This window comes from Rhinolophus sinicus, linkage group LG05 (assembly GCF_036562045.2).
Source record: "Rhinolophus sinicus isolate RSC01 linkage group LG05, ASM3656204v1, whole genome shotgun sequence".
Lineage (NCBI taxonomy): Eukaryota > Metazoa > Chordata > Mammalia > Chiroptera > Rhinolophidae > Rhinolophus > Rhinolophus sinicus.
The window spans coordinates 45,045,655-45,060,472 of record NC_133755.1 but is presented as its reverse complement, the minus strand read 5'-3'; the positions used below and the strand labels follow the sequence as shown (position 1 = coordinate 45,060,472).

The 14,818-nt window shown below is 36.2% G+C and overlaps 2 protein-coding genes across 4 annotated transcripts in view; one reads left to right on the top strand and one right to left on the bottom strand.

Annotated features, from left to right (window-relative positions):
• The window catches only part of VPS54 (VPS54 subunit of GARP complex), a 57,844-nt gene extending 48,167 nt beyond the window's left edge, over window positions 1-9,677 (top strand). The window contains 3 exon segments of the mRNA XM_019717893.2: window positions 3,408-3,515; window positions 5,635-5,729; window positions 8,295-9,677. Of these exon segments, the coding sequence (XP_019573452.2) occupies window positions 3,408-3,515; window positions 5,635-5,729; window positions 8,295-8,400 (309 nt within the window). The 3' untranslated portion in view covers window positions 8,401-9,677.
• A 610-nt stretch (window positions 9,678-10,287) lies between these two features.
• Window positions 10,288-14,818, bottom strand: part of UGP2 (UDP-glucose pyrophosphorylase 2) — a 46,318-nt gene continuing 41,787 nt past the window's right edge. For all 3 annotated transcript variants that reach the window (XM_019717927.2, XM_019717938.2, XM_019717923.2), the window contains exons 8-10: window positions 14,439-14,681; window positions 11,786-11,890; window positions 10,288-10,745 (exon numbers count right to left, since the gene is read on the bottom strand). In XM_019717927.2, the coding sequence (XP_019573486.1) occupies window positions 10,638-10,745; window positions 11,786-11,890; window positions 14,439-14,681 (456 nt within the window). In that variant the 3' untranslated portion in view covers window positions 10,288-10,637. The remainder of the gene's footprint in view (window positions 10,746-11,785; window positions 11,891-14,438; window positions 14,682-14,818) is intronic.

Below are 14,818 nucleotides of genomic sequence, written 5' to 3'. Positions count from 1 at the left end.
TCTTCTGTGTACCAAAAGTCAATAAATAATGCATTGTGACTGTCCTCAAGAAGTTTACCATCTAATAAGGCAGAGGACTATAAACACCTAACAATGTAGAATAAAGTCAATGTTAAATAGTGGAACTAGTAATTAGCTGTGGAATATAATGAAGCAAAACCCAAAAAGTGCCAGTACTCTTAAAACACTAACTTTATTTTATCATTTTGGTCATCCAAAGTTTTTGTACAAGAATTGGAACTATGGCTAGACTTTTTCCTGTGGCAACTCATTTTATTATTTTTTTTTTTTTGTCAAAGAGAAAGAGGATTATTTAATGAGCTTCCTGTTTATTTGTCACCTATATTTAATAGTCATTAACATTTTGCTTTTTTTGCTAAAGTATTTTATAATAAATTTGAGGCATTATGATATTTCATCCCTAAATACTTCAGTATGTATTTCTAAAATCTAAGGACACTTATAAAATCATATACCATGTCACACCTAACAAAATTAACAGTAATTCCTTAATATCATCTAATATCTATTACTAATTGAAATTTATCAATTGTTCCAAAATGTCTTTTTACAGTAACTTATTTGAACAAAGACTTTTACATGGTCTATATATTCCATTTAGTTATTATGTCTCTTAAGTCTTTTATAAATTTCAAATGCCCCCCTCCACATATTTTCTCTTTTTTTTTATGTTAAGAATGTACAGTGACTATTGCAACTTAGTGTTTTCTCTACTACCTACCCCACCAATGATACCTCCTTTTACCCTGACATGTTTTGTTCTCCCCTTATTAACAAGTAGCTCTTTCCCGCTCCCTGCCTTATTTGCCTTTTTTTCTGCATGGGTTGCCCAGGAGTTTGGCTGTGTTTTTAATTCATACCAATATAACAGACAGTGATTGGTTTGGGTTAGCCTCTCAGTTTTTAGCTTTCCATTTTCTTATCTGAAACATAAGGAGGCATTAACGTTGAAGAAGCTTTGCACATAAGAGGCAGGAGAGGAAGAAGAGGAAGGTTAGGCGAGGAACCAGGAAGTCATTGTGCTACCTGAGGAGAGTGTGAGAGTGTGAAATACTGCAGAGCAGTGAGGAGGGGGAACTGGAAGAGTTACTAAATTGGGATGTTAGGACATCTTTAGTGATTTTTTTCCCCAGAGAGAAATTTCAGAAGATTGTTAATAGGGGAAGGTGGTTTGGGTGTGGCAAGGATCAATTTTAAGGGTTGAGAATATAAAGTAATACAATATTAAGCTTAGGTGACTAAAGAAATGTGATGGTGAAGATAAGATGGAAAGAATATCTTTAGGGACAGCAGGGGTGAAGGAAGGTTTTGCTGGGGGAGTGTGCTAGTTTCCGAGGCCTGCCATGACAAATTACCACAGATGAGTGGCTTAAAACAAGTCGATGTTCTCATAGTTCTGGAGGCTAGAAGTCCTAAATCAAAATATTGCCAGGCTACGCTCCCTCTGAAGGCTCTAGTGAAGAATCCCCCGCTTCTCTCTAGCTTCTAGTGCTTGCTGTCAGTTGTTATTCCTAGGCTTATAGATGCATCACTCCAATTTCTGCCTCTGTCCTCAGGTGGCCATCTTCCCTCTGTGTGTCTCTGTCTAAATTTCCCTCTCTTTTATAAAGACACCAGTCAGTGGATTTAGGGCCCACTCGAACCCAGTATGACCTCATGAGGTTCCAAGTGGACGTGAATTTGGGAGAGATACTGTTCAATCCAGTACAGGGGGGTAGTTAAGATAAGGGGATGTTACCATAATGAGATGCCACTTCATACCCACTAGGATGGCTAAAATAAAAGACAGACAATAACAAGTGTTGGTGAGGATATAGAGAAATTGGAACCCTCATACACTGCTGAGTGGGATTGTAAAATGGTACAGCCATTGAGGAAAACATTCTGGCATTTCCTCAAAAGGTTAACAGTTACCATGTGACCCAGTAATTCCACTTCTTAGGTATATACCCAAGAGAATTGAAAACATTTGTCCACACAAAAACCTGTCCATGCTTCTTCACAGCATTAGTATTCATAATAGCCAAAAAGTGGAAATAACCCAAATGTCATTAATTGATGATTGGATAAACTATGGTATATTCATACAATGGAATGTCATGCAGCCATAAAAAAATATGAAGTAGTGTACTGACACATGGTATAACACGGATGAACCTTGAAAGCGTTATGCTTAGTGCAAGAAGCCAGTCACAAAAAGCCACATATTGTATGATTCCATTTATGGGGCTTGGTGGTTGCCAGGGCTGAGGGGCCGGGGGAACAGGGAGTGGCTGCTGACAGATACGGGGTTTCTTCTTGGGGTGATAAAAATGTTTGGAAATTAGTGGTGATGGTTGTGTAACTGTGAGTTTACTAAAAAAATAGTTAATTGTATACTTCAAGAGGATAAATTTTATGGTATATTATGTCTTGTAGCTGTTATTAATAAAAAAGATAAAGAGATCTTTGATATATTTCTAGGCTGTAGAGAGACACACCCTTGGTGGTCACCACTTTGCTTATCTTAGTCCAGTCCCATGGCGACTTCCACATGGTTCTGCTCCAGCAGTATATTGGACTCAGCATTTTAATAAACTGTGTAAGACTAGTACTTTTAAAATATAGTTTAGCCCATTTGTCTTAAAAATGGTATATAATTTCAGCTGTAAATTCTAAAATGTGGGCCAAAAGTTGATTATATAAATCATACCAGTATGTTGTTCCAGATGTGAGAATAGTAAAATGAATTTACCTAAGTTTAAATTTTCAGTATAGATCTTTGCAGAAAAAGTCTTCCCTTAACCTTAGGGTAAATACGATTACTATATTGGCCTACCTACAAAAGAAAAAGAACATTTTAATTGTGCCAGAGTTATATTGATTTCGGATATGATCATGCGGACACATTCTTAAAATCATGTTTAAAAAATAATCTGTTAATTTGGAGGGCCCATTTTAATGATTCATCATTGTATATTGAGCCAGATTAGTAGCTAACAGTTTTTGAGTACTTCGTATAAGGCACTGTTTCTTTTGAGCCATCTTTTAAAATCCTCACAGGGAGCCCTTTGAGATACAGAGAAATGAAGTCACTTGTCCAATGTCACATAGCTAAGAACGGGAAGAGCTGGGATTTGAACCCAAGCAGTCTATTTTAAGGAAAGCAGCCTATGTTCTTAGCCATAAGGTTATACTGGCTTTCAAGGTAGATTAGGCTACTTAATGAAAAGTTCTTGAGATTTGCATGAGTAGCTCAGATTATAGTTGAAGTGTGAACTTGAGCACTGTATGCAAGTATATCAGAGTTAGAGAGTAGGGGCACAAAACATTTGTCTTAGGGAACAGTGGGGACAGTATGCAATCCAGAGGACACGAACATAATTCTTATTATTTTTCTCTGCCAGTATGAGGTGAAAGCTCCCGTTCCTTCTGCCTGTTTCAGGAATATTTGTAAGCAAATGGCAAAAATGCATGAAGCTATATTTGATCTCCTTCCAGAAGAACAAACACAAGTGAGTAGTAATTCCTCATACTACATTTTAGTATATAACCTATAATATGCATGTAGAATTGTTTTACATGCTTTTGGCACAATTATTTTTCCGTTTGTTATATTGATTTGTGAAACATGGATAAAAATTTATCACTTCAAAGTGTCCCTTATTCAGAGCAGTAATAACCTTGCTATATAGTCAGCAATTCTAAAAAGCAGTTTTCCGTTTGTCCATTGAGCATTAGAGAGCCCAGATTTTACTTAAATCATTCATTGTGTTATTAGTTTGAAAGTCAGAGTTGGCATTTATCAAGGAATATAAATTATTTTAGTATGATTATAATCCAAATTGGATAGGGGAGGAACTAGTGATAGAGTTAATAATGAGATGACAAGAAAGTAACTCAGTCAATATGCCTTATCATTAATATTTATTAGACCAGTATAAGTGATTTATCATACCATGTTTCCCCGAAAATAAGACCTAGCCGGACAATCAGCTCTACTGCATCTTTTGGAGCAAAAATTAATATAAGACCTGGTTTTAGTTTACTAGAATATAAGACCCAGTTGGGTCTCATATTAATTTTTGCTCCAAAAGACGCATTAGAGCTGATTGTCCGGATAGGTCTTATTTTCGGGGAAACACGGTAGGCACAAACTGGGAAAAATAGCAAAATGGGTAATCTTTATCCTCTCTCACCTATGAAGTATCCACCCACTGTTCCTACTGTCTTCCTGTCAGAAGTATTATCAGTTCTCTTCATTCTTCAGTGACATACCTACCCCCCCACTCCCCTCATTTCCCTCTTAGTACTTCCAAGTTTCCAGCATTCCTTTTTTTCCCAGTCTGGCTTTTACCCATCTTAGTTTGTTCCCTCTATATCAGGTGATCTCATTCAAGCCTAGTTGTAGAATGATACAATGTTATACAATATAAGCCTCTTTATTATATGACTAATAAACTTTACTTTCACTGGGATTTTTGCTATTCAGACAAGTTTGTTATTTCAGCTTGTCTCTAACTAGTTCAATACATGGAAATGGTATTTAAGAGCAAAGGGTAGCTGAAGCTTAGTGTCTCAGGCCTGCTCTCGCTCCTGCTAGTCTCCTTTCCCATGCCCCCTCAGACTTCCATCCTATGCTAGCTTTTACCATTTTTCTTCATGCTTCTGCAGTTTTCATTAATCATACTGACCTCATGATTAAATATCATCCAGCTGCTTTGGGGTTCAGTGCGGACTGAGGCGGAGCTATAAGATATGGAGCGCCCATTCAGGTCTCTTTTTTCCCTTTCTCATTTCTTCCTAAGCCAAGCCATCCTTTTCATTCCACATATAAGATCTTCTACCTCTGATTCTGTGACCTTCTGGATTTGCCATCTGGGTTCTTATTTTGGAGTGAGGCATAGCTAGGTCAGGCAATTGGATGGACATAACAGTATTTCACGTGTTTTTATCTACGTCATAATCTAAAGGGAATTCTTGTCAAAGCTGGGCAAAAATGATAGATTTTGTCAGTATTGTCACTTGAATACCAGTAATTCTACAAAGCTTTTCCATAGATGACTTTTTACATATTTTTCCCATAGAAAATATGTTATTCCACAAAACCATTTCCATAGATTAATTATATATAATTTCAGGTCAGGTATTTCCCAAAGAAGTATTGGGCATTGCATTAAAAAGTGCCTACAGGAGCAGTAAAATACTTTCAAATTATTTTACCATCTTAAAATGATGAAGGTATCTTTGCCTCTACCATTGAGACTTTTTTGCTTTCTCTATCAAGTTCCTAGTTAAAATACTACAGAATTCTCCATTGTTTTTATTCTTTTATTCCTGTCATGGTTGAATTCTACTTACATTTTTCAGAGGACTTCTTCTAAGGGGCATAATGGCAGCGATAAGTCCTATCATTAAAAAAAAAAATACTGCTGAAAAGGGGGAAAAGAGCTTTTATCCAACTAGGAACAAATACTATACTGAAATAGCAATAAAATACTTAACGAAGGGGCATTTTAAAAGTATATGCCAAAACAAAGGTTTAAAAAAATGTATTTGAGTTGATATTGATAACCTATTTATGTCTTCTATTTCAGTAGAGATTTAAGAAACTTAGTTTTCTTTTTTTTCCAGATGTTATTTTTAAGAATTAATGCAAGTTACAAACTCCACTTGAAAAAGCAGTTATCTCACTTAAATGTGATAAATGATGGAGGACCTCAAAATGGGTATGTTTTCAACATATTTTTACCACATACTCACATATCAAATTGTTCGATTCATTTTTATTCATTATGCTCTCTCCTTTTCCATTATAATCATGCTGGGGCTCATAAATTATAAAATCAGCAAACTCTTCCTTTTTATCTCTGTCTACGTTAAAGTGTTTTATAAATGGTCAATTACTTAACTGACCTTACGTGTCCGTTTTGAGGCGGTGGGGGTTAGTATCACCTCAGGTTACCCAGTAGTCTCCCCCTATCCAGACAGGACTCAAACTCCTACTTTGTAGCTGTGCCTTATTTATAAAATGAGAAGGATAAAATCTACCTAATTCCTTCACAGGGTTAACAAAAAATAAGTATGTATATGTACATATTTTATTGTAAGCCATTTAACAAATTGTATGTATTATTGGTGAAATCATGTGGTATATAAGAAAAAACATAGGCTTTAGAATAAGAAAATTTGGGTTAAGTTCTGCCATTTACTAGCTGTGTAACTTGGAGGTCACTTACCCTCTCTGAGCCTTAATTTTCTGAGATTTGAAAATAGGGATGATAATGTAAAATTCTATCACAAGATTTTTGTGAAGAACAACGTACATAAAGACACGGGGAAAAGATTACACAAAATGCAAAGCAATGATCATGCAGTTACACTTTAATATGATTTCCTTAGTGTGTTACCTGTTCCCTGGATTTTTAGGAATAAAGTATTTTATTCCATATTAAAAATGGAAAAAATGTATTTTGGAGTCAGAAGTTGACCTTGCCCTTAAAAAAGTACACTAAATTGATTTTGCAAAAACTGTTTGGAAGCTTTAGACTGCTCAGCCAGGCTGAATTTAGGAGTTTTATGCAAAATTCTGACTCACCCCCTTGATTATTATTACCTGGTTCTTCTTTTCCCTTTTTTAAAGATTTGTTAAATTCAAAGTCACATTAAAGTTTAAATATAGTATAATGAACACTAAATACCTCTCAGAGACTATTCAAAAAAAGCAACAATGTTTTTAAGCCCCACTCCACCCTTCTACTTTTATTCCCCTAACTATGTCTGGGTTGGTTGATTTTTCTGAGACCAGTAGTTCTGAAGCATGCAAACTAACTCATTACCTGTTTTTTTGGTTTTTCGTTTGTTTGTTTTTTTGTAATATAGCGATGTGGAGGTCAGTACAACCTTAGAGAGCTTCACTCACATACTTTCCAAGACACTAATTCTGTGTGAGTTGATTCATGTCTTTGATCCCTTGAAAGAATTCCCTGAAAATTAACCTATGGACTAGCCAAAGACATAATCAACTGTTTGAAAGGATTTTTTGCTGTGATGGCTATAAAAATGTGTTTTCTTTTTTTCAAAGTGAAATTCACATACATAGAATTTTAATTGTTTTACAGTTAATTCAATTGCACTAAATGCATTCGCAACCACTTTTGTGCAATGAACACCAAACATTTTTACTACCCCAAGAGGAATTAAGCAGTTGCTTCCTAGTTCCCCTCTTCAGGACTGTACTTTTTCTTTTGTGACTTTTTTCTATTATATTTTAAAAATAGACATATAAACAGTATTGGTATTCCTGCTTAGAATTGATTAACATGTCATTTTCACTTGAAAAAATGTTTATCATGTTAAAAAAAAAAAGACATTCCAAATGAAGCTGAAGTCCCCTTGACCCCATCCCAAGTCTCATTCTCTTTCCCCCAACCCTTAGGCAATACTTCTAGTAAATTCTGTCGGTATCCTTTAAGACCTTCTCATTTATTATCTCTTTATCTTAAAATATATAGTACTGTTTTGTAAATTTACTTATATAGTATATTGTACATAAGCTGCTTACGAAATTCTGCCATGTGCTAAAAGGTGAAACATTAAGAACATACGTCCAAAGGCACTTACAAATTTGTCCCTAAGTACTCCAGCAATTTAGAACTTATGTGTTCATTAAAAGATTAAAGCTGGACTTTCTCCTGTCTTTTACAGACTACTAAATCAAGGTCTCTTATTTGTTTCTCCATGGGCCACGTCTTTCAAAATATACATTTAATCAGACCAGTCTCTGTTTTTTTGCATGCAGCTTTGATATTTCTGTTTATCTGAGCTTTCTTGCTGTGATTTTTCAGGTATAGGCATTAATGTGACAACTCAGTGTTCAAAGGTGTAATTCTCTTTTCATCAAGTGTTGTCATATTATTAGTACTGTGATTTTATTAGTCATATGCATGTATAGTCTAATGACAACTGATCAAAGAAACATTTTAGTTTAACCTGTTATTTTTCTCTATTTTATTTCATTCTAAGATAGGCATTATGTTGGGCAGAATCAATTATGAAACCGAACCCAAGCTGCATTGGTTTATTCTTTTTAAAGATAGTTATTGTTGAAAACGAACAGTAAATGGTCTATGATAGCAAGAATCCTACTAAGATAAATATATTGACATTTCGTCCCTAGGAAATCTGAATTTTAAATAATAGTTTAGCTGCTAGGATAAGACTTTGTAAGCATTGCTATTTTAATTATCTGAATAGAAAGTGAGATTAAAAATAATTTTCTCTCCAATGTTTAGGTTGGTCACAGCAGATGTAGCTTTTTACACTGGAAATCTTCAAGCCTTAAAAGGCCTTAAAGATTTGGACCTAAATATGGCCGAGATCTGGGAACAGAAGAGGTGATGACATATTGGAAAACTGGGTAGCTTATCTGACCATGGGATGTATGTGCTTGTGAAGAAAATATGGATGCCTGTGATTCAAGAACTGAACCTGGAACCCAAAGTGAACCAGGGTAGGGAAAGGGGCAAAGGAAAGTATCAGTGTTGGGAGACTGGGATTCAGTGGGGATCGACAAGGAATGCCAGTTTTGTGCTTCCTTCAGTGAGGAGTAACTGATCAGGTGTCTATAACATTTTTCATTCTCTCTGGAAACAGACTCAGGTTTCTTTGGACCAAATCCAAAAGAACACATAGCTGTAACACAGCTGTAGTTGACTAGAATGCTCTGTATACTTTATATTAAAAAATGCTTTGCATTTCTTTCAGTGCAATGAAATTCATATGGTGTCCCACCTTATTTAATGATGGTACAATTTAAAATATTAAAATCTTAGTCAACCTCTGTAGAAAGTTTTCTCTATGAAAGTAAAGCTGTTTGAAAAATTATTTTTTTACAGATCTTTCTATAAAAAATAAACATCTTTTGATTGCTTGGATTTAGGAATTCAATTTTTGTTTTAGTGACCAGTCGATTCAGGCTTCGTATGTCGCATATTTAATCTTTCAAACCACTGCTGTATGTCAACTGGGTAAAGCCTTCCTGAATAGTCTAAATACTTGAAAGGATGATCACAAGTAATCATTAAGAATAAGATATTGGCGTTTATTTATGCAACTAATTTAAATACTTTTCAGAAGTGGTATACGAAAGCCTGCAGTTTAATAGTTGTATTTTTATAAAAATATCTATGAAGTTTTTTTCTTTTTTGCCTTGTTTCTAGCAGAGGTAAGAACACATTTTTGTATATTCTGCCTACTTATGAGTTCTCATTTTAACATTTCGATAACATACAGAATATGGTTCCCTTGGGTTCTTGTTTTTAAATTACTTTTGCTGTGTATATGAACAAAGACCAGGGAGAAATAGAACTTTTAAAATATAGGCTGCTGTGTTGGGGCCAGAAATATAAGGTGGTGAGTAAGTTATTTAAAAATTTTTATAATTCCTACCTTCAAAATTAGAAGCAGCAGCACTCTACAAATGCAAGTGCCTCTGCCTCACCTCCCAGGACTCCTGCCTAAGCTGTGAGAGTGCCTAACCTGTGGGGATTATGTACAACGGAGCAGTCTTATGTGTGCCCTTGTTTCCTAAAAGGAAAGCCTGTTTGCTTTCCTTTATCATTACAGAGGTATGTCATTGGTTCTTAAATTGTTTAAAATAAAGCTGTAAAAAATTACCAGACTTTAAAAGACAACTTTTTTTTTAAACCGTACACAGTAAACTTTAAACAAGCAGCCTACTCAAAAACAAGTATGGGAGAATTGGAAAATGTAATTGAGTTTTAGAGAAAAGCCACAAATTAAACTACCAGTAGACCTGATTTGAAAGGTTTTTCATGAATATTTTTCAGTGACAACAAGCAAGCTTCAAGAAATGAAGCTTCAAGGGAACTTTTTATAACGTTATACCCCACCCTCTATACTAGAGAACAAGGATGGAAAAGAAATGCTCTACCTCTACCCAGCCCTTCCCCTTCAGCTGGGAAAAGAAACACCGCTTTGTTTCAATAAATGGAGAGTCTGTGGAAGGCATGGCAGGCATCCCAGCTTTAGAACTAAATGAAAGGTACTAAATACCTTCAAGTTTAATTTCTATGGAAATGATGATGTGGTCAAGATTCTTAGAAATGCAAAAACTTGATTTTTTTAGGTAACTGGTCAGTGAGTACTTAAACTATTCCAAGAGCAAATCTTCCAACCGACGTACTTACTGTTGAGCAGTTACTGTAAACCATTTTTCTTCATGATTTCATAATGTTAATGTTGAAAAGCATAAGTGTACACATCTATTGCTTCACAGCTTTATTTTTGAAATCACAAGCAATTCAAAGTGACCATCATTGAGGCCTCTGTTAAAAGATTTTCCAGCAGAGCTGCCCCAGTTTTAAGATATTAACAGTATTGCACTTTAAGTTGAACTAACTTTCAGGGTCCTCTTCAAAGAAGAAAAGTATTGCTTCCATCTGTGTTTTTCTTAGATTAAAAGCATACTGCGGAAAATTCTACTTTAAAAATTAACACTGCAGAGTACAGTAACATAGTCAAGTACCTGCCTATTTTAGAATCCTAGACAACATTTCATTGTAAGAAACTATTTAGCCCATAATTAGTATAAAGTGTACACAGTATTTTTCATTTCAGTGGTCCAAGATACGAAGGTTCCCAGATACAATCTTGTTCTCTAATACGGCTCCAGGTGGGATGTCAATTCGATCACCATGATTGGCGATGATGATAACCGTTCCCTACGTGACATTGGGAAAACAAAAAGCAAGAGTGTACTTTTTGCAACGGAAGCTGAAAAGCAGTTGATTTTTTTCTTACAATTATCAAGTTTACGCAGAACTCCATTTATAATGCAGTAATTGTATTTATAAACAATATTAAACATGAAAAACAAATAGCATGTTAAGGCCACCAGCATTATCTAACTTCGTAAAGAAACTAAAGGGTGCTTGGTTTATATTTACGTATTAGTTTGGGTTGGGTTTTTTTTTAAGAACAGTTTACTGATAAATTGTTCATATTTTAAGTGAGACTGTTTAGATGAGGCAGTATCAGCAATAAACATACATAAAGATATATATATATACAAAGTTATATATATTATATATATTTATATATGTATCTTTTTGTTGTTTTCAAGATCTTCATTTAAATAGCTTTAATAGGAAGAACACATGAAATCTAGGTATGAGATTTTAAAAAATTACTTGATTAGGAAAAAGCTGTTGTATCTTTGGTTCAAAGCTGGTATACCCATAGTCCTTCCTATTTCTTATGCTAGGCTGGAATGATGGTCATAAAAGTACCCAAGAACTAAAGCAATGTGAACGAATATGTTTATACTGATGACAACAGATTAATAGGAATAAATTATTTTCCGTATAAATGAAGTTGTCATTTTTAGCTACTTTGATTCAGATTCAAATAGTCATTTTTAGTGAGCTAATGCTAATTTAACAGTGATTCTATTTTAAAGACTGTCATATTTCAATAAAATAGTACCAGCTCAATTATTTATTAGTGTTTGCTTTCCATTTGAATGCAATATTCCACAAAATTCCTGTATACAACAATTATCACTGTATTTTAAGTATGTTGTATATCTATGGAAGGCAGTATTACTACTATTGTGGTAATGTATTTCATTTTTAAAATGTGTATCTTATAAACATCTGGTACAGACTAAGAAGTATTCCTTAAAATAAAGGTAAACTTAGGACTAGAAAATGAAACCTGTTTTTGTAAAGGTATAAGAACTGTATTTTTCATAACAACACACCTTTAATGAAACATTCTTGCCAAATGTCACATCTCCTGAAACTGTGAGGTGATCCAATTCAAGCATATCTGGTATACTTTCGAATCTCCTTAGATAATCCTGAACCTGAAAGAAAAATAGAGACATATAAATTGTTTGAAAAATGGGATAGGGATTAAATTAACAAAATAATTTAACTGAACTGTAAAAACATTCTGTTTATGGCCAAGCTCAGGCCCTCTATGGGAAGAATCTATTTGTTAAGCACTCACTATATGCAGGAGACCTGGAAGTAAGAATTGTCCCAACAATCAAGCAATTGACAATATAACTGAGTAGATCAGACATTAGAAAAATAAATTAAAAAGACAGCCAACCAACATTCTAAGATCTAGATGAGTAAACGCTAATCTGGAGCAGAAGCAAGCTAGACTGGAGCTGGGCTTTAGGGATGAGAAGGAATATATTTTAGGAAGAGCAACTGCACAAATTATCATTATAAATGATCACTGTCTTTGCCTCTTATTCCTTTATATTTACAGGCACTAGAAATTGCCCTATATGGCCTTGTGTCCCATTTTGCCAAGAAAAATTGGAAAACTTCACTGGCTTCTACCACCACCACCACCACCACCCCTTTTGCCCCCGACCCATTACTCTGTCCCTCCTAGTACTGGGGCTGGACTGTTTCTACTCCAAGCCAACCCTTCTTGTGGCCGATTCGAGAATATTTTCTAGCAATTCTCCTTTCTCTAATTATTGCCCTCTTGATTGCATCAATCTGCATCAATGTATAAACATGGTATACATTCTCCCATCTTTAAAAAAACAAAACAAAAAACCTCTTAAATCTTATATCTCTTCCTATCTATGGCTACATTTATATTTTTCTTTAAAGCAAAATTCTGGAATAAGTTGTCTACATTCATATCTCTACTTTATCTTCTCATTCTCTTTTTAAATCCATTTCAGTCAGATTTCAAATTCAGATTTCAACCTCTATACTGATAAATCTGATGAACTTTCATTCATCTTACTCTATTCAGCAGTAGCAGTGGACAATGATCTTTTCCTGAAATATTTTCTTCATTTGGCTTTCAGGACATACATTCATGGTTTTCCTCCCAATTCCTCGCCTGCAACTCCTCAGTCACCTTTGCTGCTTCCTCCACCTCATCCTGTCCCCTAAGCCTTGGATACCTCAGGGCCCCATTCTTGGACCTCCCACCTCCACCCCCCACTCCCTAGGTGATTTGAATCTTACGCCTTTACATACCAGCTACAAGCTGACAACACTCAAATTTACCTATCTCGTCTAGATCTCTCCTCTGAGCTCAAGTTCTCCATTTGAAGATCTAATAACTACAGTATCTCCAAAATTTAACTCTCCTTCCGGTTCCCCCTAAACTTACCTGACCCAAGCTTGCTTCCTTCTCAGTAAATGGCAATTCCATGCTTCTAGCTGCACAGGCAGGAAACCTTGGAGTCATCCTTACTCTTTTCTCTCTTACCCTCCCATCTAATCCAACAGCAAATCCTGTAGGTACAACTTTCAGTATATCTCAGAATGTCAACATTTTTCACTATTTTCACTGCTATCCCCTCGGTCCGAGTCACCGTTGCCTTTCGCCAGGATTTCCTGCGACAACCTATTCCCTAGTCTCCCTGATTCACCCGTCAGTGCACAACCCCAATGGCTTCTCATCCATCTGGCCTGTTCCCTCTCTGATCAACTATCCGCTCCACCCCCAGTCCCTCACTTGCTCTCTGCTCCAGCCATGCTGTGCTCTGTAATGTCCCTAAAACATGTTCTTCCAAAGAGCAACTAGCCATTGCCCACTCAGCCCTGTTCTCACAGTGGGGCAGCTAAAGTTCTTATCTCCTGCAGGGTGTGGAGGAGGCTAGGGAGGGGAGGAAGTGAAGGGAGAGTGAGGCTAGCTGAAATATGGTTGGCATTCCCATCTCAGCATGTGAGAAGATGATGGGTCTTGTATCACCAGCATTTTCCCAGCCCAACCAGGCTGATGAAAGAGGCACTAAATAGGAAGACTCCCAAAATGCCAGATGCTATCCTGGAAATTCCAGCCCAGCCACAGGACTCAGAATCATGTCCGTCAATATAAAAGGCAGTGCACACATCCACAGCAAGTGGTACTAAACTGCAACCAGGACTAGAACAGACCTGGATGGCACAGGAGGCAGCCCCACGGCTCACTCCACCACTGTGTCAACCTCTCAACATTTCACGTGATGACACTGTTTGGATGCCACTTATGTTAGGGTGGGCTTTTACTGTACTTGCTATTCCCCCTGCCTGGAATGCTTTTCACCCCAGATACCTGCATGACACACTCCGTTTCTCAGTGAGGCTATATCTCTGACCATCCTGTCATACAGCTGACTCACGCTTTATTTTTCTCCATAGCATTTTCCACCACTTGGCAGACTATACATTCAATTTATTTGCTTATCATCCTTATCCTGCTAGAATATCCAAGAAGGCAAGGATCTTAGGCAAGGATTTTATTTACTGCTAAATATCTAGGACCTAGAACACCGCCCAGCACATGGCAGAGGCTCAATAAAGGTCTGTGAAGCCAGAATTAATATTCTCCCACTGATGAAAGCAGTAATAGTCTTAGGAGAGACAGAAGATATCTTTATAATTACATACCTTTGTGAAAGAACTGCCTAATTTCACCAAGGGCACTGTAGGAAATTCCCGCTTTTCACTCATTGTCAGAGATCCTGCATTAAGGCTATAGAGGTTTGACATCACAAGCAAGAGATCTGATGTGGTTTTGACAGGCAGAAAGCGGCTTCTAGGAACATTAATACCTAGAGAGTTCTCAAAACTTTTAATGGCAGCGCCTACGGCAGTTTCTAACTGAATGACATTCAGGCCTCCATCCAAAGTCTGTAAGAAATGGAGAGGGAAGAGAGAGGAACAGGTTTTAGCAACTTAGTTCCATGTAGGCAGGTTAATATTTGGGGAATAGTTTCAGAGATTCATTGAACAAAACAGAATTTGGACAACTGACATTTATCAAGCAC